At 45.2% G+C, this 23787-nt stretch overlaps 2 protein-coding genes across 3 annotated transcripts; both read left to right on the top strand.

The window, feature by feature from the left end:
- The first annotated feature begins 3195 nt into the window (after window positions 1-3195).
- On the top strand, window positions 3196-8370 carry tbrg4 (transforming growth factor beta regulator 4). Of its 2 annotated transcripts, none has more exons than XM_076736514.1 (11): window positions 3196-3280; window positions 3858-4304; window positions 4426-4746; window positions 4978-5152; window positions 5306-5463; window positions 5590-5700; window positions 5796-5940; window positions 6510-6752; window positions 6890-7001; window positions 7130-7244; window positions 7872-8370. In XM_076736514.1, exons 2-11 carry the CDS (start codon window positions 3882-3884, stop codon window positions 7971-7973), a joined length of 1905 nt encoding a protein of 634 aa, XP_076592629.1. In that variant the 5' UTR covers window positions 3196-3280; window positions 3858-3881; the 3' UTR covers window positions 7974-8370. The 2 variants fall into 2 exon arrangements, with proteins under 2 accessions (XP_076592629.1, XP_076592627.1); XM_076736512.1 differs by having other exon boundaries at window positions 3789-4304.
- Window positions 8371-9962: 1592 nt separating this feature from the next.
- On the top strand, window positions 9963-22817 carry nacad (NAC alpha domain containing). The gene is made up of 10 exons (XM_076738174.1): window positions 9963-10504; window positions 13903-14186; window positions 14287-19771; window positions 19975-20223; window positions 20809-20900; window positions 21312-21380; window positions 21531-21677; window positions 21760-21894; window positions 22017-22139; window positions 22672-22817. The coding sequence occupies exons 1-10, from the start codon at window positions 10420-10422 to the stop codon at window positions 22684-22686; spliced, it is 6684 nt and encodes a 2227-aa protein (XP_076594289.1). The 5' UTR covers window positions 9963-10419; the 3' UTR covers window positions 22687-22817.
- Window positions 22818-23787: the final 970 nt, after the last annotated feature.

The following is a 23787-nucleotide window of genomic DNA, read 5'->3' as shown; positions in this document are numbered from 1 at the left end:
TATTCTTTGTGATATGGATACCAAATACAGTATTGTATTTTCTGTATCTTCTATATGCTCTTGAAAAGGACTGTGCATTATAAGTGACCCCTCAAACAGCTAATTTCATGTAAAATACATACATTTATATACACATCTGGTTTGTAGTAAATCAATTAACCTTGACACCTCACAAATTGGAGTCAAAGAAAACTAATGTAAACTGAAATAACTTACAAAAACTCAAGGCACTATTACTTTCTTTGACTTTATTTACATGCAATGACACCATTACAAAGTAAAGGTGCAGTGATATATATATATATTGAGAGAGTGGAGTTCATCTTAGAAGTCATGCAGAACATCACAGATAACCAGTGCCGGGAGGCTAAAAATAAGGGCGATAATTCTTGTTGAACCTTTTTCATTTCTACAGTAGTTTGTCTGTGCAGTACACAACAGCTTGAGGCCATGCATTTTTAAAGTCTGTGTTTAAGTCCCTGTGCCCCCGTCCCCCCCAAATTCACGAAAGACTTGTTCCTGAGTGGTCATCAGCCAATCTGCTGGGTCTCCTACCTGTTTATCCATGGTTGCAGGTGTGACAGGGGACTGCTCTCCTAAATCAATGGAGGTCCAGACCACTCGATCCTTCTTCGCCCCCGGAATTTTGCCTGTAAGTTAGGGTCCGGTCCCAAACACACACCCTGTTTCTCCCTCACTCACACAAACAATGGCCAGAAACAGGGCAAATTGCCTGGAAAAGCCTTTTATACGTGACAACTCCCTTTTACATATGCACATGCGCACAAACACACGTGTATGTTTAAATGTGCACTTTAATACGACTACCCGTGTAAAATGGTACCTCAAGTAGCAACAATGTCACCCCTAGGCAGAACACACAACACATACAAATACACTCATATCATAGGCTATGCGTAGGTTAGTGTTTCTCTTCTATCTCTTATCTCCCCAAAGCACGTTTCTTATCCTGATAAACTGATTGGAGTTAAGAGCACAGGAACAGTGAAGGTTATAACAGACCAATGTCATTCCTACCAGCCTGTCTGACATTGCGCTGCATCAATTTACACCAAATGCTGCACAACTACAGCACACTATTGGCCATTGAGTCAGTATGGGGGTCAAAATGGGATTGATTGTCTTGACATGGTGAGAATTAACTGAAAAACACAATAAGAGAGAAGAACTCATACTCGGCATGCACAGTCCACAGCCTGACAGCAGTGCCATCAGGCCACATAGTGCAGCTCCACACAAAACCAAATTCAAAAGGAGAAGACACTTGGGAGAAAATTGCCTATGGCTGGAATTAATCAGCAGTCACACCTGATGCCAACCACAGCTCATCAGCAGGGCTGCAGCCGGGAGCATCGACCACGGAGCAAAGTTAATGGTGTCAGCATGTCCACTGTGGTAGGGTTTCCTCCTCCTGTGGACTGTGTTTACCTTGATGACCACACATTCCTTCTGTCTTCACCCATCTCCTCCTCTGTCTGCAGCTTCTACCCCACACTGCCACCACATTTGATTAATGCACTCTCCTCTGCAGGTGTGTGTACCTCATTTGTCATTTTGTCTGGTTATGATGCCTAGCTTGTGTTTCCACTGCCACAACTCTGTAAAAAAACAGAATTAATGTGTTACTACCACGACTCCAGAGAGCTGAGTCTTTATATTAGCACAAAAAAAACATCCTCTTACAAACATGAGAGCTTCAACCATAACTCAATATGTTTAATTATGTTTGATTGTAGCACATATACATATTGAATTTGATGGGCTGTAACAAACAATAGTAGTAGTAGCAACAGAGACAAGAGGCACTGGATTTGAGGCAAAGGCGGTGGAGAAAAACAGGAAAGAAAGGGAAGTTTGAAAGTTGCAAAACAGTACAGCATTGGCCTATTATCTGCTGATGTTTTAACTGGCTAATTAACACAACTACATGAAGGCAGCCTCAGTTTATGGTGACAGAGGTTTCTACTATTAAATTTTGAATTTTGCTTATGGGACCTTTGTTTAACAGATTTTTAATGTAACAAAATCTGTAAATAACTAAATGACCAAAATGGTTGATCAAGAACACAGTTGTTCAGTGACATTCAAGCCCAGCGCTAGCCTGTGTTAGCCTGCAGAGGGTCATGATATTAGACATGCATCAGCAGCCCTCTCTGCCAACATAACAATAACCTCTGACAAAAGACCAACTGAGGCCTCTCAGTTTGTACTGCACAGTAAAGGACATTATTCCACAACATTGAGACATAACTTCCATTTCAAAAGGCATTACTTTGAATCCTATAATATTGTATTATCCTGTACTGAAGAAAAGTAAGCAAAAATGGAGCTAGGGTCACCCTGTCCCTTAAGTGTTTCTGCTCAGGACATGGTGCATGCCGGATAAATAAGATCCAGGAAAAGATAAGTTGTGTTTAAGAAAGTCAATATTGTACTGCACTGTAACCTGTAGAGTGACAGTGGCTTTGTAGTCAGAGCGATGTTATCAGCCCAGTTTTATCAGTTCTAATTACACATTGCTGGGGGGGACAGGTGAGGAGGAAGACGATAGAGAGGATGATCAGTTGACAACTGAGTAAGAGACAGGAACAGATAGAGCTACCAACATATATACACTACAGTATCTAATCACACACTCCCTGCCCTTTGTAGGTAAAAGGTAAGTTTGGTAAGAAAAAAAAGAGCACAGTATGTGCATTACATGGTGGTTACATGGGCACACAGGAAGACGGATGTTTTAAGTGAAACTTTAAGTGTCAATGGTCGATGCTCTGAGCACCACAAAATAAATCTTAGGAAATGTCTGAACAAAGACATAAGTGAGCTGCATCATGGTTAAAATGTAGGATCCAACACGGGTCTAAAAGTCAGGCTATCTTAGCCTCTTTATTTTAGATTATTTTATGTTTACATGGAGCATATTCTCAAGGTCCTTAACGAAATAGTCCAGCCATGAAGGCTATGTTGGCTACCTGGAGACCTGGGCAATTAAAACCAAAACTAGAATCCTTCCATTTTGAGCAAAACAAGTGTACTCATATATTCAGTCACATCGACACTTGAAACTTAGTTTCGACTATAAACTGATCTATAAAGCGCTTTGTTGGTGTGCAAATTCTTCGAAACGTGACGAACATGTCTAGCCAATTACAGCTGCGTCCGCCGGCCACGTGAGAGCGTCCCGCTACGTCATTTTCCAGCGACTCTTCCTGACAGACTCCATGTGAACAGCTTTCATCAAAGTTATCGTGAATTATTGGTAAGTCGTGTGTCAGAATGGTAGCTGGTGGTGCTGTGGGGGTTTTGTTGTGCGTTGCGCTTTTTGCAGATTAAACTTCCGATCGGAGACGGAATGAAACGCTGCCGATCAGCAGCATTTCTCAGCGTCCATTCCTGATCGCGACAAGGTCAGGATTTAACGTTTCTCTGGCAGCTCTTTCCGCGAACATCACCTTTACAATACGCGTGGTGTCGTTTTATTCAGTCACAATAACAGATGTGTTGCTGATCCTAACCTAGCTACATTCTGGTGTAGGTGTACTGAGATAAGTGCCTGCGTAATGGGTTACGCAAGCGTCCCCTTGGTCGTGACATTACACGACTCAAGAACTCTGCTCCTTTCACTAAAGGCAAATGGATCGAGCATTTGACTGACATGGCGATGAATGTATGACCAACGGAGTGAAGGCTCAGTTCATTGTTGGGGTGTCTCTGTAAGCTGTCAACCCTTTAACCGCCTCTTGCTGAATTCTCCACTGCCCCCTTAGGTTGGATGTGGGATGGTGACACCAGCTGCTGAATTTTGAGAAACCTCTGCTCTCCTTTTCTACCTGTAGCCACTGTCTGGTCTGTCAAGATCAATGGCCAGCCGTCTCTTGGGTAGATATGCCCGTCTGCTCTCCAGGGCCTACTCCCAGGCTCCAGCTGCTGCTGCCGCCCGCATGCCTCCACCTGGGGCTGGGGTTGCGGAGGTGCAGAGGGCTCAGGGATGGCCATGGGCCACGGAGAGGTCTATGTGTGAGGTAAGGACATTTGCCAAGGAAGACGTCCTTTCGAACCCCCCTATGGGCACCCAGCTGGATGACTTGGTGCAGAAGGCCGCGTCGCCAGAGGACATCCTGCTGGCCTGGGCAGAGCATGGAGGAAGTGGTAATCAAGCAGCTTATGCCCTGATTAAGTGGACTCAGTTGGTGTTAAGAACGACGGGCAACTTTAAGGAGCAACAAGACAAAGCGATGAGGGATTCAAGGCTGATGGACATGATGGATACCGTATCTCGGGAGGTAAGGGTACAGAGATGGCCTGGCACTGTCATCATGTAAGGTGACTGACATCTTATCCAAGCACTTGTGCCGAAGGTAATCTCTCATTTTTGTGTGTGTGTGTGCGTTTTTTTTCTTCCAGGTGTCAAAAGTCTGGAACAACAACTTAGTGGCCCTCTTGCGAGCTCTCTGGATTATGGGTTTGCCCTCTACTGATGTAGTACTCAGGTCTATCCAGACGGAGGTCCTGTGGCGAGTCCGCCGGCTGACCTACAAACAGCTGGCAAAGCTGCTAGATTGGAGAGGAGACAAGAAAAGACAACAGAATGTGTTGATAGTGGCCGCTGCATTAAAACAGCTGGAACTGCGCTGGACTGAAATCGCTGATGCCAGAACCGTCAGTGTGCTGATATCCAAAGGAAAATCCATCTCGCCTACCTTGATGGACAGACTTGAAGAAAAGGTATCAGAGTCCTTCATCATTTAACACAGAGTTAATTGCTCAGATAAACATGCTGCCTTAACCTCACTGTATAGGCAGTCAGTTGAACGTATTGTCACAAGATGATTGAAAGATGAAATCACAGGTGTTTACTAAAGCATACAGTGAAAAACACAAGGATAGCTGAAGTTCAAAGATTGTACACCTGTGAACAGCGCATCATGAATGTCCCGCTGTCTGTCTCTATTGCAGGCTTTGGAGCTCGCAGAGGGCTTTACAGCAGAAGAGATCAGCAAAGTGTGTGTGTCTTTGGCGACTCAGAACCGCAGATCTGTCCCGCTGCTCAGAGCTTTGTCCTACCACCTTCTCCAGAAGCCGTCGTCAGAGTTCACCACTCCACTGATACTGGACATGGCTTTTGCATACGGTAATAAAAAAACACTGATGACACACAGTCGTAATTGCCTCACGGGGAAACGACTTCATGTCCAGGGAGAGTCAGGACAGATTAAAGCTGTCTCGGCTCAGTAGCGTGCTGTACAATGATAACAGTAACGACTCTGTCTTTGTCCCTCTGCAGGCAAGTTGAATTTCAACCAGTCTCAGGTATTTCAGCGAATGGCCGCAGAGTTGTTACCCAGAATCCCTGAGCTCAACTCTGTCGATGTCACACGCTGTGCTAAATCACTGGGCTTCCTCAAATGGCTTCACATCCCTCTCTTTGAGGCCTTTGCTGAGGTCAGTCATGTACTTACAACTAACTTGGTTTCAGTTGATTTTAAAGTGCTTAATCTCTTATCTGAAGCTGAGTCGTAATATTTCCTCACTGACCGTGCTTTCCCTGCGTGTGCCTTTTTTCACCAGCACTACACAGCAAACAGTCAGAGCTACAGTACTCTTCAGCTCTGTAATCTGCTCATGACTTTTGCCAGACTGGACTTCCAGCCCAGCAAAGGAGACGAGTTTTATAGCAAGGTACAGAAGATGTCAAAGGCTGTCTGTTGACTCTACAGTGCTGCTTCCGCCTCTTAGCCTAAACATATTCTTTGTGTTTGCTGTTTTGTGTGAAGGTTCACTCTGTGCTGGAGGATGCTCTCTCAGGCCTGGAGCCCTTCTTGAAGACAGATGTAGTTTGGTCTCTGTGTGTGCTGCAGCAGGCCAGACCCCACTACCTCACCCCCCTCACACAGCAGAATCACATTACCAAGCTGTCAGGTAAGAACAGCCCACAGCTGTGGGCACTGACTCTTCTTCTGTACCGTGCCGTTTCCTGATAAATGGTGAATTTATAAATCCATGACAACAATATTCTGTAGTTGCAGCTCAAGAATATTGTTGTCTATCTTGTATAAACCCTGTTGAAATATTTTACAAACAGCCCGATTAGAATTAAAGGAGACATTTTCTCACCATGCAATAAGGCCCGCGTTAACTTTACAGTTTAAATCATCTTGACTGAATTAGCCCATGTTATCGTAAGTTATTAGACTGACGTGTGCGTGGTAGTTTCTTTGGGACCGTTCAAATGTTCTGACTCCTGTTTTTATTTTTTAACATCCTGTCCTGCTGTGTAGTCTCTGGGTTCTGGGAGCTCACTGGCAAAATACCCTTCTGGCTCAGCAGATGGCAGTGCAGCACCAATAGATTTCTTCGTAGACGGCCACATGAGTCCCTTTTTCTCACAGATGCGAAGCATAGCATTGATTAGTCAAACATTGTTGATGTGGTTTTGATGCTCGTGGCTTGTCAGCACTCAGTCTCTCTGTTATCTCTTCTGTCTGCAGATGGCAGTCCAGTTCGATTGGGGAGCTATCAGCTGAAGGTCCTCCACATTGCCGCTACTCTCCAGTTAGAGCATCCGGGTTCCCCAAAAACTCCATCCTCCCAGAGTGCTCTGTCTGTCCCGGTCAGCAGCCCCACCCTCACCCTGCTGCAGAGCAGTCTGAGAGAAGCTTTACAGAGTCTAGTGAGTGGGAGGACAGAGGCCCTTCGCACTGGGGTTGACACTGTGTATGGATGGACTATTGGTAAGGGTAGCACATTGAGATCACATACATGCCTTATAGTCAAAGCAGCATTCGCCACATCTCTGTGTAAACTTAAAGGTGAGTGTCTTTTGAGACGTAGAGCTTTTTTCACAACTGACCTGACTTTCTCCAACCAGATGGAGAGCTGGTAGTGGATTGTGACAACAGACCAATTGACATGTCAATGCTGAAAGCCCCTCATCTGCCCAGCGGAGGAGGAGGCCAGGCTTTACCTGCAGGGGCACGGCGGTGAGTCGTAGAGGAGAATCATGAGGGCTTGCGTTGTTTCAGCATTTATTTTTGTTTTCTTCCTTTCTTTTGCTTACTTGTCTAAAGTTACTTTGCCCTCTGTTGCTCTCATCTCCACCTGTTTGCAGGCTTGCTTTCTTAGCTTGGGACTTTCCAAGCTTTGGCTCAAAGAGTAAAGACCTCCTGGGGCGGTTTGCCATGATGAAGCGGCATCTCCAGTTGGCTGGCTTCATCACAGTGGAGGTAGGGAGAGGCAGAAGATGGGATAACCCATCTTTGTAGCAGACAGTGATCAAGTTATATCCTCTCTCTCTCTACAGATGGGGTGAACTGAGCTATTTGTTCTTTACATCAGTTTTTCATTACACACCCACTAAAGCCAATTGCAAGAGGATTTTTTTTTGTGTGTTGTGTTTTCTGTGATAGTGAGTCATATTTCAGTGAACAGAGGCACTGCTGCTGCTGCTGTATCTGACAGGCTATGCAAACATTGGACCTAATACTTTGGTAGAGCTGAGAGTCAGGTGGGTCCTGCTGCAGTGTGTGGTATAAATAGAGCTCCAGCTGCAGCTCTGCCTCATCTAGGCCGATGCAAGCTCTCTCTCTCTCTCCCTCTGATCTAGGACAATGTCCTTTGCCAGCAGTAGCATCAGTTGCCTCTCAGGTTTGCAGTGCTGCAGGATGTGTTAACTGCAGGGCAACATTGTCTACATGAGACTGAAACGCATCCTTTTTTCAGCGTGACCGTAAATGTATGACAGTAAAATGAGTTTTACAATGACATTCCCTTCAAGCACTCACTGGTAATGAGGAGGTACTCTCTCTCTTCAAAGAAATGTTATCAAGCTCATCCTTTTTGTCCTCTTTCAGGTGCCATATTACGAGTGGCTGGAGCTGAAGACAGACTGGCAGAAATTGGCGTACCTGAAGGATAAAATAGGGAAAGCTGTGGCCGAGGACATGGCCAAGTGAGCCCATCGGTCTTGAGCAAATTTGCAGACTCGGCTAAATCAGAGCTTTCCCAACCAAATGGGACTACAGGGAATACACATGTACACCCACGTTCACACGCGTTGCAGAAAAGCTCGCTCGTACTTTATCTGAAAAAACTATATCGTATTTTTACTCTGGTTCCCGTGGCAACATGTGGGGCTTTCCCTGTTTCCATGGTGACGACGAGCGAGAGTTGTGGAGCCAGAGAGCGACCGAAATAAACACGACAGCGAGTCCTTCTGCAGAAATGATATGATCGACGGTCACGTCTTTGCATCTGCGAGTGACATTGTGCTTGCTATGAGTATGTGAATAGTTTGGAGTAACTTAATTATCTCTGTGTCAGCTTGTGATGGAATAAATTGTATTGCCGTCAGGTTTTTTTTTTGTCTTTTAATTCTTACGAGATCGACCGCTTTTAGGATTCAGCCTCAGGATGTGGGTGTGTACAGTCAGTTGCATTAGATTGAGTGTTCAGACGGTTTCATTTCACATCTAACAGCTAATGGCACACCTCTCTGCCATACTGGTGTGAGTGCATCAGTATTATTAGCGAACAACATCACAGGGCAGGGTTGATGAGATGTTTAAGTAATTTATTCAGTCATTTTTGGTTTGCAATATAAAACAAGGCATTAAAATCACTGAACGTAGCAAGTTTGAGTGAAGGATACATTTGTATATTTCATTTCTTCAAATATGCTTATGTTTAAATGGATATTTAGAAATTTCATACTGAATCTATGTTTGTGTGTTAATGTTATGACGAGACAGCGAGGGTAAGACTCACATAAACACTTCGCTGACCTGAAACTGCTTACACAACACCACGGGCAGAGGCAGCACTCTGACATCAGAGGCTGTTGAGAAGCAGAGGGAAGAAAATGCAACGCTGAACAGAAGAGAGGAAATGAGTTCAAGTGACAGGGAGCAAAAAGATAACACAAAGCCAGAGTGATAAATAAGCTACCAGGAAATGACGCACGCAAAAATTGTTACTCTGATCAACCATCACGTGATCCGAAGCCTCCATCATTCTTCCTGATATACAGGGATTAATGGATCGATTGATGGCCTGTTGACAAAGAGCCCAGCCAGCACTTCCAGTATTGAACTCCTTGGTCATTGTGTCTCCTGTGTGATGGGTTGGCGGTGTGCAGGTGCAGCCAATGTGTTCAGGCAAAGCTAAGGAACAAAAGATGTGGAAATACTTCACTGTGCAGTGATAAATTACCTTAATACAGTGAAGCTACAGTGAAACTCCATTGCTACCTGAGCTTACTGATACTTGAGAAATGCTGCTGTGCACAGGGCACCTACAACCAGGAAGATAATTAGAGTTTGTCGAGGTCACCTGAATTGCATGGAGGCTGTTATACATTATCCAGTGAAGCGGCACTCACTTCTGCTGAGCTGGCACTCTATCATGGGAAGTTTTGGGTTGCCATGGAGACTACCCTTGCTGATCATTTGGCTCAGTGCTGCCGCCCCCTCTCCGTCTTTCTATTTCTGTTTATCTTTCCCTCACTTGTTATCTTTAAAGCAGAGAAACAAAGAAGAGAACAATCAAGAGTGTTGACGAGGTGGGTGAGATGGAGGGTGGAGGCAGATGGCCTCGGGGTCTTTCTGTTGATTCCCAGGGGATGCAATCGGAGCAGGAGACAGGGGGTATGATCAGCAGCTCGGTTCTAGGTTCTGTTTCTGCCCTTTTGATTGTTTGTGTTTTCAGTTTCCATTTCTCCCTGGTTGTTTTGTTCTCCCTGATCCCCCCCCCTTTGCTTGATTTCTCCATCATCCTCTTGTTTTTGCAGTACTGGTCCTTTCCTTCAAGGTTGAGGGCAGCACTGAGAGAGTGGTGGAAATCTGCTGACATCATCTCCCAAGATCCAGTCATAGCTTGGCTAAGGGGAAGGGGGGGAGAGAAGGGGGAGAACGATACGGGGAGGCAGGAAGGGAGGGAGGAAGAGGGAGGGAAACAAGAATTGGGCATCAGGAGAGAATACTGCAGCTCGCTCTCAGATTCTACACACACCCTGACACACACACACACACACACACACGCACACACATATTCAGATGAACTGGATCATGAGGCTCTAAAACGCACGCCCACAACAACAGCATCACTGTGCTGCACCACAGAGAGAGACAGACCTCCATCTACTCCATCTCTCACTCTTTCTCTGTCTTTTTCACTGTTTCTCTCTCTGTCTCATATACAAACACACACACACACACACACACATAGACGGACACGTGCTGCAGGGAAGATCTGAGTGCTGGGTCGCTGAGCATTCAGGTCCCCCCTCCCCTTCTTCTTCCTCTCTCTCCCTCTCACTCTCTCACTGCCTCTCCCTGTTCACCTTGTCTGTTCCGGCTGTATGGTTTATTGTTGCGTCAGAGCCAAAGAGAGCCAGCGAGAAGCATGCCGGGGGAGAGCGCTCACAGATCTGTCCCCACCGACAAGCATCCTGAACAGGGAGCTGAGGAGACAGGGCTCCCTGGACCAGGTAGGACCTCTGGGGTTGGGAATGGAGAGGGCAGAATGAGGTGATGAAGCAAACAGATACGATCGAAGACAGAGACCAGGACATATTCAAAAAAAAAAAGAGATGATGAGGATAGTGCAGAACAAGCAGATAGTGTCAAATAGATTGGGGCAGGAGGAAGAGAGTTAGCTGGATAGAAAGCATGGCAGACATAGACTGTAGAGACTACTGGGCAAGTGAAAGTGTAAGAGACTGTTAGCTAAACATGATCTGCTTGAAACTGGCATGTGGAGAACAGTCAGTTTAGAGCTGAGTCATTTGTATCTGTTGACGTGCAGCCTGAGAAAGCTGTGATTCGGCTGCATGTTAGCCTCCTCACTAAACTGCATGTTGTCCCCCTTCCAGCTCCCAGCTGTTAGCAGCCTCTCTGAAACCTCCACCCGAGAACTCCCAGCCCACATCATATGCACATCACTAAATCCTGATTAACAAACAATCTCTCGTTCAAATTCACTATCTGACTTCCCAAACCTTGCTGTAATTGCCCTCCCTCCAGCACCCAGTGCCTGTCCTCATCAGAACCCAACCCCATTTTCCCCCCACCCTAACTCTGGCCTCCTCACCCCTATCCCTCCTCCCACTGCCCTGTCTTCAGCCCTGGTGCCACCCCATCTGCATCCACATCCCCCCCAGTAATTTTGTGAGCTGTGAGGGCAGCGTAGAATGGCTCCTCCCTTTCCCCAGCCTTCGCAGGAACATGACACAGCCGCATGGCAGCACTCTGTAGGAGTACTGTAGGAACACACAAACACAAGCACAAGAGCTTCTGTTATTGTTGCCAACTGTTTTAAAATCTTGTCAATATTGCCAGTGTTGCTGCCGTATATTTGAAATTGTGAAATCATGAATTAAGTAATAATGAAAAGTAAGGTTGGGTCGGTGCAAATGAGAGATTGGAGGATCAAGATGGTATTAATGTCCCCTTGATTACAGTTTGGCAATAATGGTCAGTGAGACTGTCGTCACTTGAACAAAGTCCTGTGACTGCTGTGTCACAGTTATTGCACACAGTATAGCTTCCAGCTTGCAGTGTATCTTTCTTATAAACAGTTCTGATGGATAACCTTAATGGCTATTAAGAAAACTTCCTGCCTCCTTTCTGCTGGAGGTAGATTACAGCGGTTTGCTATTTTGGAAATCTTCCTGCTTTCATGTGATTGTTGCCCTGATCTGTTCTTATAGGCTTGAAATTATTTTAAGATGTCTTGGCCTGAATCTTGACAGAGGAGGGAGGAGAGGGGATCGTCGGATGCTCTGGTTACAACTTGTATTCTGGCACGTACTGATGAAAAAGGAGAGGTTAGAAGATCGATTATGACTAAAGACGGGGGAGCAGATAGAGAAAGACAAGGAAGCATATGAGACTATTGGGGTGTCTCTTCTTTGCGGCTCAATCTCAGCTACAGCTGAAATAGAGGCTCCCCTTGGGGCTGACAGGCCAGCACTGCAGCCTCTGTGACGCAGCTCCAGTCTGCTCAGCTTGCTGAGGCCTGCTCTTCGTACGGCAAGCCGGGTGCTCAATTTCACTGCGTTCCCCCAGAGGAGACTCCCAGGCTGGGCCACGGAGGGGAAGAGAGGCAGACATGCTCACAATCTGTGGCAAATAGACAGAGACAGTTATACACCAGCAGACATGTCACTGGCTTATTTAGCAGCCTAGCATAGCAGTATATCCAACAGCATGCAGCTCTTACATGTGATTCTAAGCCTAGTGTATAAGGGGGGAGATACAGTATTTCTGAATGTGTTCAATGTAGTTGTTGTTTTGCTTGATTTTCTATGAATCAGATATAGCTTAATTATTGGGTTTTTGCTCGCCTGTGCATCTGTACCATTGAAGCTAGGTGCCTTTTTATCAGGCCATGCAGGATGAGACAATCACATGTGCTACAGCTATTCATCATATTAGACAGCAAATGCAGAGCTCTAGTGTGCATTTCTCTTAGTGACAGGTTTTAGTCTGTAAAGCATGACTCAGCACACACACAAACACACCTAGAGCTTATTATTGGGGCAGTGATCACGCAGGGCTGCTAAGTGCTGATGATTGCATCTGCCACCACCACAGGCAGGGCAGGAGAACAGCAAGGGAGGAGAGGCAAAGGAGATATACTATATGGGCAAAAGAGTGCATGGAGGTGAGAGAGTCTCAACTAAAAGAGAAGCAAGGAGAAGAAGCTATTTATATGTTCATGTATAAAACAGGACAGAGGAGAGGATCAGATAGCGAGAGGTTTTGGGAGAAATTTTGAGGGAGTGAGACAAAGGAGGGGATACAGAGCAGAGATTGAATTAGTAAGTGATAGATGGGTTTCTGGCAGAACAAGAGTGTGTGAGTGTGTGTGTCAGGGTGTGTTTGTGGCTGGCACCAATCTGAGCCACTTGTGTGTTATAATGGCCAATCAGCATGTGGATTGAGGTCACCGTGGCAATAGCCCAGTTAAGAGAAAAAATGGATGTTCTGTTCCTTCCCTACGCAGAGAAGGAGCCTTACATCACTTCCTTTAGGGATATTTCAGTGAATGTATAGTCTTGTACTGCATCAGTAATCAATCTGACATAAGAAAACCATTTAAGATATGCACTGGAACTGAAACAAATGAAGAATATAGTCTTTTAGTCCATCTTATGCCTCCATTTGCTTTCTGTTTCTTGCTCATACACAAGACTCCCTCTACTCACCCCGACCCCATTTCTTTCATTCATCCTGTCATTTCATCTCAGTGATTTCCCCGTTCTGGATGACAATTATGAAGATGATAGCATGGTCTAGAAAGACGAGATGACAGAGAAAACCGTAATTCAATAACAATTCCGTTTGCCTCTGGCTAATTGTGCAATTGTGCATGTTGATACAGAAAGAAAAAGAGAGACAGAGAAACTCAGAGAGGTAAAGTGAGACACTGTAAGTGTAGCTACAGAAGCGCTGGTTTTCACGTCTGCTCCAGGCAGGATTATTTCCCTGTTTCAAATACTTTTCCAAAATACTCTGTTTTCAGTCTTGCTGATTGCTTTGCTCTATAAAGCCATTTGCAGTGTCAGAGTAACATGCAGAGATGAGAGGTATTAAATGTACCAGCTGGAATTTGGGTGACTTTTGGGTGATTGTTTGTAGTTCTCTCTGAGTTAGTGTGTGGGAGGAGAAAAGCAAAGTTCAACTGAAAAGATGAAAAGTCTATTATTGCACACTACAGGATGTATAACCTTCCACATCATGTCTAATGCTGTGCAACTGAGATAATTCAGTCAGCTCAATTGATCTTACTTGTTTTTTAATTCCTCGCTGCAAAGCATGGAGTTTTTTGCTCCTTCCCCTTATTTTAACTGCTGTTTTATGTATTACTTTTTCTGTTTTTCAGACATGACCAGACACCCGTCCACTGACTCCTCACCTAGTGACAATGGCTCCTCCCCGAGCGACAGTGGTTCTAGCCCTTCTCCAAGTACACCTCAGAAGCTACTCCCAGCATGCACCTCTCCATTTGGACCACGCATATTTCATGCAACACCTAGCTCCTCTGGTACTCCAAGACCTCAACCTGAAGGCTCAGACCATCGCAACAACACACCCAGATTGTCTGGAAAGTTAGGTGGTCATGGACCATGTGGCCGCCATGTCCCTGTTAAGATGGAAAGAATCAAGGTGCGTAATGTGCTGCTGAGCATGTTTGACATTTTACAGCCAGTGCATTTTACTAGTATACTGCGATTAACTTTTACATGTATGTATCTGTTTTATCCAGGTCCTGACTGGTTCTGAGGTGGAGAGTGACTATCAAGAGCCACAGACAATTGACACAAGGGTGGTGATGGGTCAGGAGACACTGCTCAAAACAACAGAGATCCAGAAAGGGAAACCCCTGGTTGAACCCAGCAGTCAGGCTATTCCTTTGCCAGCTGTTCCCAGCTTTTCAGATCCTCAGTCACAAGCAAAAGAGACCCGACTGGAAACCAACAGAGAGGAAAGCCAAGACCAAAGCCCCCCAGAAGAGCAAGATCTGCAAAAAGACCCTGTACAACCCCCAACCATACTCCCTTCCCCTTTTCACAACCCCCTATGCCCTTCCCCTTCCTCCCCAGAGCCAATCACAACAGAAGACAATTTAATAGACACCCAGGAAGATGGTGAAACCCTTTCTCAAGATGAAGTGCCTTCCCTCTCTTTTTCTGAGCTGGCCTGTCCAGTTGCTTTGTCCTTCTCTGAGCCTACCTATGCTGTAGACCCACTACGAGTGGGTGTGCCCTCATCTCTTGACCCTGACTTATACTATACTGCCCCTTCCACCCCAATCAAGATGGCTTCCTGCTCTTCGCACCTTAAACATCATTCATATCCTGGCTCTCCAGCCTGCCCACTCTCCCCTGGCTCTCCCTCAGACAGCGAGGACCTCTGTTCCCCTCTCACCTCTCCCTCTGGCTCTTATATCACAGCGGAGGGAGGCAGTTGGACCTCCTCTTATACATCTTCCACTTCTCCTTCCACCTCTCCTAACTTGCTCCTCACAGAAGAAGCACAGGAGGCCCCTGCTTGTTTTGTGGGCTCCTTATCAGAGATTGGAGATGAAGTTGGGGAGGAAAAGGGACGAGCAGGTCCAGAACGGGAGGAGGAAAGGTCAGGGGACTTCTGCCTGTACTGTCCTGAGGATTTTGTCATGAATTCACAAATAGGTATAACAGGGGCAGTGATCCTTGAGGAGGATGAGGCTGTAAAAGCGGAAGAGATTAAGATTTCCAGAGAAAGTTGTCGTCCTTGCTGGGTGACTGAGAACACATCCCCTCTAAGGAGCAGTAGCAGTCGTAGCAGTGACTCCCAGGAGGATGGGGGAGAGTCTGAAAGCTCGCTCTGCCCAATGGAAGAGGCCAGTGTAGGGAGGGCAGAGTACCCTAGACCCATGCAGACAGGCCTGAAACTGCAACTGGAGGCATGCATATCACAGGAACATTATGGACAGATCGACGACCATTCAGAACTACCCTCCACTGCCTTGACTCCTGATACAGAGAACATGACCATGGCCTCGTCAAGTCTTAGTGCTGACTCACCTGTCATCCCCCTGGATGCCTTCTGTCCTGGAGCCTTTGGTAGGCTTGGCCCCAGTTCTTTCATGCTTTCCCAAGCAGCCTGTGCTGATGACATACCTGAGGAGGAAAGAATGATTCCTGCCTCCCTCATCTCCTTTCCCCTCCACACCAGCCTTATCTTTAAGGCTGATTCAATGGAAATTACCCTTTTTCCAACTGAGGAAGAGAATGAAATAGGAGAAGTTAATGACGTAAATGAAGGAAAGGATGTTAATGCATATGCAGCAGGAGAGGAGGAGGCTGATGTGGAAGATGATGATGATGATGAAGATGATGATGATGATGACGATGATGATTATGATTATGATGACGATGGCGATTGCAACACCAATGGTGCTGCTGATGGTGATGACGATAATGAAAATCATGAAGATGATGACAGTGAGCACCATGATGAAACAGGTGAGGAAGCTAAGGTGGAGGTGAAAGTGGTAGAAGATGAGGAAGGGGAGGAAGAAGAAGAGCAGGAAGAGGATGAGGAGGAGTGTGATAGCAAAGCAGTGGAGGATCCAACAGATGAGGACAGCTCAGCATCCTTCCTTCATTCACTTTCAGAGACATCTATCAACGAGGGGTTGGACGAATCTTTCTGTTTTCAAGATGATACAGATGACTCGTTAGATTCTGCCTCCTATAATGGGGAGGAAGACGAATGTTTATACAGCACTGAAAGGCATGCACAATCACTAGAACCCACACCAGTGGATGCACTTGATTCACTTGAAAATCAACCAGAACCTGAACAGGGGTCTACCATTGGAACAGGTGAAACTGAACCTTTGCACACACAACTGAGCACAAACAAACTAGTAGATCACCCCAAAGCCACCTGTCTTTCTGAAGCCATTGCTACCCACCCCAAAGGCGACAATATAGAACCCAAAGCTGTCGACGAACCAATACCCCCTGAAACACAATTAGATCCTGAACTGGAATCCCCCAGTGAAATAGGTCAGACAAAACCTTTGCACATGCACGTGAGCACAGACAAACCAGTGGATCTCCAGAAACTGTCTGGTCATTCAGAAGCACTTTCTTGTCAGCCAGAATCCTCCAGCAACCTGGATGAGAGTGGGAGTGAGAGTGAGATGATGGATATCTCTGGTTCTTCCAACCCCCTGGAACAACCTAAAGACAGCCCTTCCACCAGTCCTGTTGTCATTCATGCTCCGCCTGACCCCACAGCTTCTTCCACACAGGAGACAACAGACCTTAACAGTACAGTTCTTCTGGAAGAATTGGCTGAGGACAATCCCCAGATGACAGATATGGATTTGAATCAGAGCAATGATTATTCAGGTGAGAAACCCACAGAAGAACCAGAAAGAGACTCTTTCAAATTGCTCATTAAGCCTCGTCATTATCGTCCAGAAAGCCACAGGACTATCGGAGCAAGTAGACTTTTATTATCAAAGTCATTCTCCAATAAATCTGACATGCCTGGAGTGGCAGAGGCCGCGTGTAGGACCAGTATTCATGAGGAGTCTGACATTGAGCTTGACCAGAAAAATGGGAATGCCTCAGTAGAGTCTACGAGTGTGGAAAGTAGAAGCACTGATTCTGGTCCCTCTCTGAATATGGTCACTGCCACCAATGACTTGAATAAAGGTGTTCCTCTCCTCTCCTGCCCTAAAGACCCTAGTCCCAACCTCAGTAATATCCCTGTTTCTGCCTCTCAAGAGATCATCTCCGAACTTGCTGACAATCTAGCCCTGACCCCTGAACACTGCCCTGGTGACTCTGCCCAGGAGAACCTGAGGGAAAACACCCTGAGTACTGACGAGGGGGTGCTGAGAACTGTTGGATCCCCACACTCCCCCCTTGCCATCTCACCCAAAAGGGAAAACTCAGAAACAGACACAAGCAGGGAAACGGGCCTTAGAGCTGGAGCATGGTGTGATGACAGGATGGGGCTGGGGATCCATCTAGGATTAGGATCACGGGCTGAGTTTGGTGTCTGGGGAGCAGGGGAGTCTCTCTCCCTGTCTCTGGGGAAGAAGTATGAGTTAGAGGCAGAGAGTCTGCTCATGTGTGATGTGGAGGGCCAAAGCACACAAACGGCTGTGGCTCCCAACGTGAGCAATGAAGTATGCAAACATTATGACAATGTTCTGGGTTCTGTTCTGGATGAGGAAGATAACAACAGTGTGTGTGGGAAGAGGGACCGGATGGCAGATGAAGAACTAGTGGTAGTGGAGGGAGCTTCTGAGTCCAACTTGGGCCACTGGAGGTCCATTGAGGAGATCTCAGAAGCAGGGGGAGGAGAGGATGGAAGCTCTAGATTCCCAGAGGATGACGTCAGTAATCTAAATCCAGACAATGATGGAGATAACACAGACATGCAAATACAAGACACTTGGAGGAATTCTAACAATAACAATGACTCTGCCTTTGAGACCTTGGAAGTAGCCATGTGTGGAAGTTTGAATGCTCTATCAGAGGAAGTAAGACCCCAGAGTGTGAGTATCAGTGTTAGAGAGTCTGTATCTAATATTCCACTTGAGGAGATGCCACCTCAGGTTTCTGACACAATTCCCGATGAAGACCAAGAACCAATAGACACCTCCAGAAACAAGACATCAGACACAGCGCAGACACCATCCTCAAAAGAAGGTATCTGTACTATCTCAGTGCCATTAGCTGAAACTCATGCGGACAAAGCTGTAACAGACCAGCATTTCAGTTCACCAGATAAGACAAAGTCAAGATCTCATACTAGTCCAGAGTGTCAGGTAATTGCCACAGAGAGTAATACAGCATTTTCTTTGCTACATGGATCCTTTGGTTCTTTTACCCCTAAATGTAAATCTAATGAATCCAGACCAAATAGAGCATGTCAAGACAAAATGGAAAATATTGCTTCTCAATCAGAACCAAAGATTGTGGAGGCTCAGACTGAAGGCCAGAGAAAAGATGATGTCATTCCAACAGACAGACTTATTGACGAACCAAAGACTACAGATGCTTTTAGAGGACAGCAGTGTGTTGTTTGTAACTCAGGGGGAGAAGAGGAGGAAGAAAAAGCAGAAGTGAAAGCAAAAGTGAGAGGTGAAGAGGTAGATAAGAACAAAAATGAAAGAAAAACCTCTCCTGCACAAAATGACCCAGAGCACTTGGTGTGTCACATCCCAAAAGGGGAACTTTGCACAGAAAAACCAGTTGTTGCAAAGAAAGGGAGGAGAGGGAAGCAGAACAAACATAGGGCATCCCAGACAGGCAGTTATGCTGACTCCAGCCCTGAATCTGCTGATGATCCAAAGAAACCTTCTGTTCCATTAAATACCACAGCAGATGGATGGTCAAAGGGGACTGCAGACAGTTCTAAAACTAAGACAGGTCGAAAGGCAAACAACAAAGCTTCTTCATCAGACTGTCAACAAAGTACATCTGGGACAGACAAAACTGAGTCCGGTTCACAGATACAAGAGGATACCAGTCCCAGTCCTGATGCCAAAAGTCCTAGCCATGAATACTGCAGTTCTACCACACATACTGCAGACAACCTCAATGTTGTGATTGCAGTGAACCAAGAATTACATCAGAAACAGGAAGTGCTTGATAACAGACCATTATCTGATAGTCAGAGAGGAATCACAGTGGACATTAATGACAACAACATAGATACTGGCCATAGTCCTAATCCATTCTCTTTGACTCCACTTTCTGCCTCAACATCTCCTGTTTCGTCCTCCGCGCCTCTACCTGCCTCAAAAGAGCCAGAGGATGATCTTCCTACACCTGTGCAGGAATCTCAACCTGTCCTCACAGCCGAGCAGTCCTCACTATCCATGTGCCACATCACCCCTGCGCTTTGCTCTACTTCCCACACAACACAGCAAGCCCCTGATTCACAATTTCCTCCTAACAAGAACCTCCAAGAGGTCACTGTTCTCCTTCCTACATCAACTACGTCTGCCACAAGTGTCTCTTTGCCCTCATTCTCCACTGCCTTGCCATTAAGCCTGTCCCAGCCTACCCAAGAGTCATCTTCACCTGAGTCTGGGACTCTGGATTCAGCATGTGTTCCAGACTCTATTTCCTGTCCCCAGTCTCAGTCCTATCAACGGTCACAGCCTAATCTCAACATCCAGTCTCACAAACAAGTCAAGCAAGGTCTTGCATGGAGCACACAAGATAGGTGCAGAGGTGAGTATAGAAATGATGACTTCTTATATTGATATCACAGTGTAATACAGGCTGAGCTTTTTGTTCCAGTCAGTTCTGGCAACAGTGAGAGGGTGCTTTGCAAGTTGGGATTGCTTTCAAACATAAAACAAAAATTTTATTAAAACAAAGACAAATGTGAGCTCCCTAATACAAATATGATCAATTAATGTGTGCTCTGAAAGGTCCCATTTTGGCTGAGGATGAGACAGACAGCGAGGATGATGGTGGACTGCCTCGACGTGGTCACAGATCCCAGCCCAGAGGTGTTGCAGGAAACAGAAATGGATCCATGCACAAAGAGTCTGGTCCATCCAATCAACGGGAAATACAGCCTTTCTCTGCCCACCAGATAAGTGACAGACAGTCCGGCTGTCCAATCAACCACAGCCACAAGATTTCTGAAGAGATCGACCTATCCTTCAAGAACAATTGTGAGTTGTTTCAGACCTCCTATGGGACGTAACAATCAGCATTCGAAATCCCCTAAATTTCTTTCTCTCTGTCATACACTTCACCCTTCTCTCCTTCTGCCTCTTTCCCTCACTTTCTGTTTTCTGCATTGGTAAACCCACAGTTACTGTTAGTCTTTGTTACATTCATATAAGTTTGAATATAAATTGATGACATCGGACAGAATAGCTTAAAGTGGCTGTACTATCATGACAGATGACATCACAGGAGATGCACTTTTTCTTCATTATATAGTTCACTGTTTGAATTATGGATGAAGAGTGTCCCATTGTTGCCAATAGTGCATTGTATATAATGTAAAAATCACATATGATGGAGATATAATTGAATTAATTTTCCATGGTCTAATTAAATTCCTTGTATTGATGAGATGGGCTTCTGGGATGATTTGATGAACACTCTTCATCAGCATAGCATGAATGAAATATAGTCACTAACGCCCTCATTACATCTGCTATGGTGATTAGTTTCTATGGCAACAAGCATATAATCCACTTCACTTACATGTACTTGAATGCATGTGTAATATGTGCTGCCTTGTGTAGGTTCCATATTGGCTTCTTGTAATGAATCTGAGAGTGAGGGGTCAGTGCCTGAGCTGGAGGAGTCAGAACCACTGAGACCATCAGAGCCCCAGGTGAGTCTGTTGATTCTGCTTTATTAGAAAGCAACTGCTCTTGTACTGAGTTACCAATATCATTTTTATCACCTGTATGGCATGCCAACAGAGGACATGAGAAAAGCAGATTTTAGATTGTCATAACCCATTTCCCTGCCTAATTTATATTTTCAGTCGATTAAGATTGTTGGTCTGTTCCTTATTTAGCCATAGTGGCTAATGTCATGATAAATGTCATTTACTTCAAGCAAGCTGCTGTTACTGCTGTTGCTATAAACATAAAATGCATTGTATCCTGTGTGCACAAGACAAAACAAGCTGCCCTGCAACAACAAAATAGCAGTGAAAACCTGACTGGGAAAAAGACGAGTCACTTCAGCATATAAATCACACATTATCCCAGTAAAGTAACAGATTTTTTTTCTTCAGTCTATCTCCTCTGCAGATGAGGGGCTAAACAGATCAAAACAGAGCCGCAGTGAGAAGAAGGCCCGCAAGGTCAGACTACTGGCTGCATAAAAATAAATGATTGAAGTGGTCAGAGATGATATCAAAACTGATTATGAAGGCAATTATTCCCAGGAAATCATTTCATTTGTGCTACTTTGTCTTTTCTTTCTCACTCTCTCTGCTGCTGTATGTATGTAGGCCATGTCTAAACTGGGTCTGAAGCCGGTCCATGGTGTGACCAGAATCACCATTAGGAAGTCCAAGAGTATCTTGTTTGTCATCAGCAGACCAGATGTGTTCAAAAGCCCTGCATCAGACATTTACATTGTATTTGGAGAGGCAAAGGTAACTTTCTTTCTTCTTTCTTTCTTATGCTTCAGTACATGTATTGCATCTCAATCTCTCCTCTCCTCTCCTCTCCTCTCAGATTGAGGACCTGTCTCAGCAGGCTCACAAAGCAGCTGCAGAGAAATTCAAGGTGCCTGTGACCTCCTCTCCCTTGGCCCCACCTGTCCCACCCAGCCTCACCATCAAGGAGGAGAGTGAGGAGGAGGAAGAAGAGGTACTTCCCATCTAAACTGTTGTTTCTGCGCACTTACTGTCACTACAGTAGGCTGTTGCTATGTAAAATCTTTTATGCTGTTGTTAACTTCATATGCCTTTTTCTTGCTCTCTATACATCAGGTGGATGAGGGAGGTCTTGAGCAGAGGGACATTGAGCTGGTGATGGCTCAGGCCAACGTGTCACGAGCCAAGGCCGTCCGTGCACTGAAACACAACAAGAATGACATTGTGAATGCTATCATGGTGAGAAGAAAGGAGAGAGTGAGAGAGGAGGAGCAGGAGGGTAGAGGGAGGGCAGATGGTGAACAAAATAATGAGTCATAGCCAGGGAGCAGGGGAATGTGTGGAGGGGAGGGTGGAGAAAGTGAAGGAGAAAGAGCAGAGGACAAATGACAAGTATTTCTCCCCAGTAACTGAGCAACCTCTACAGTTCTGTAGGTCATCAGTGCAGGCTGATGCCCACTAGGTGGCAGCAACAACACACGCTGACATAACTGAGATGACTAGCAGGAGTTGCATAAGTTGAAACAGAGCCTCTTACGCAGAATGATTTTATTCATTCTTGCAGTGTGACATCTGTCTTATGTCTTCTTTTCAATAGTAGGTAACATGGTGTTTTGTATTCTTGAATGAAAGAAAATCAGCTGTTATATTTTTGTTTTCATCTGAATTTCATTTATTACATTGTATCATCATCTTCATTTTGACTGACATTTGTACTCAAATCTCTGTTCTCTTTCTGTCTCTTCTGTCTGTCTCTCCCTCTTCCATACAGGAGCTGACCATGTGAGTGGTGAGGATGACTTGACTCCTGACCCCCTCCTCCAGCCTATAAAGCCTAAACGCCACTGACTCTTCTGTATCGCTGCTACTGTATGTTGCATCCCCAATATCTGCTAAATAAAGTCTGTTCCAACGTGGGCTGTGAGTGCATTGTGAGATTGATTTTGCTGAAAAGACCGCAGATGGTTTGGTGTAACTTGTTCCGACACGACAAGCAGCACAGTCCTTAACATTCTGCAGATTCACAAGGCCTACATTTAAAAGTTGTTTCCTGACCCAACCACCTCTACCAACCAACACCCACGCTTTGATTCTTTTTTCTTTTGGCCAGTCTTTCAAAACTTACAAAGGATTATCATATCATAAGTACAGTTATGTCATATCTATCAATTGTTTCACGTGTTTTCGTCTGATATGTGTTACATGTGACTCAAAAGTAAAGAGAATAGGAACCTGTTATCAGTCAAAGTGAGTGACAACAACATAATCACTGTTTTTGATGCTGATGTTAATGGTTAACAGGCCTACATTTTAAAGTATGAGCAGCTGAAAAACACATAAAAGGGTCAAAAGGCTTAATTTTCACCCTATCTCAAAGTCATGACGTGAAAAAATCTGTTATTTAAATGGCGTGCTATATCATCACATGCTGTTCATGTGTGACAGAAGCTCAGGACTGGGTGAAATAAGCAAGGCAAAAATGTAATTTCTGGTAATGGCTTTTCAGAGGAAACATTGCAAGTATTCTGCATTGTAATATCACCATGGCAGAGGAACGGAGGCAGTCTGCGATATTAAAGTAATACATTGCACTGCTAGATCAGTTTTTTTGACCCAGTAGATTTATGCAAGTCTCACAATTATTCAGACCTTCAATGCTTTGGAAACTTGGGAAAATAAAAGAGTGTCTACATATACAACTAATTGTCTTAGAGCATTCCTCTAGAGTTACACTTTACCAGCACTATGCCAGATTCAGATGTCACATTTTTCTAAAAAAAAGTCACTGTCATTAAGTCAATATGCAATTAAACTCTCATTTTCTTCTGTTTCTCATTCGCTTATAATGTCACACAGTACAGATGACACAGGCATGCACAGACAGATG

Source organism: Chaetodon auriga, chromosome 8, assembly GCF_051107435.1.
Source record: "Chaetodon auriga isolate fChaAug3 chromosome 8, fChaAug3.hap1, whole genome shotgun sequence".
NCBI classification, from domain to species: domain Eukaryota; kingdom Metazoa; phylum Chordata; class Actinopteri; order Chaetodontiformes; family Chaetodontidae; genus Chaetodon; species Chaetodon auriga.
Note: the sequence above shows the minus strand (reverse complement) of the source record. Positions and strands in the feature narration are given on the sequence as shown.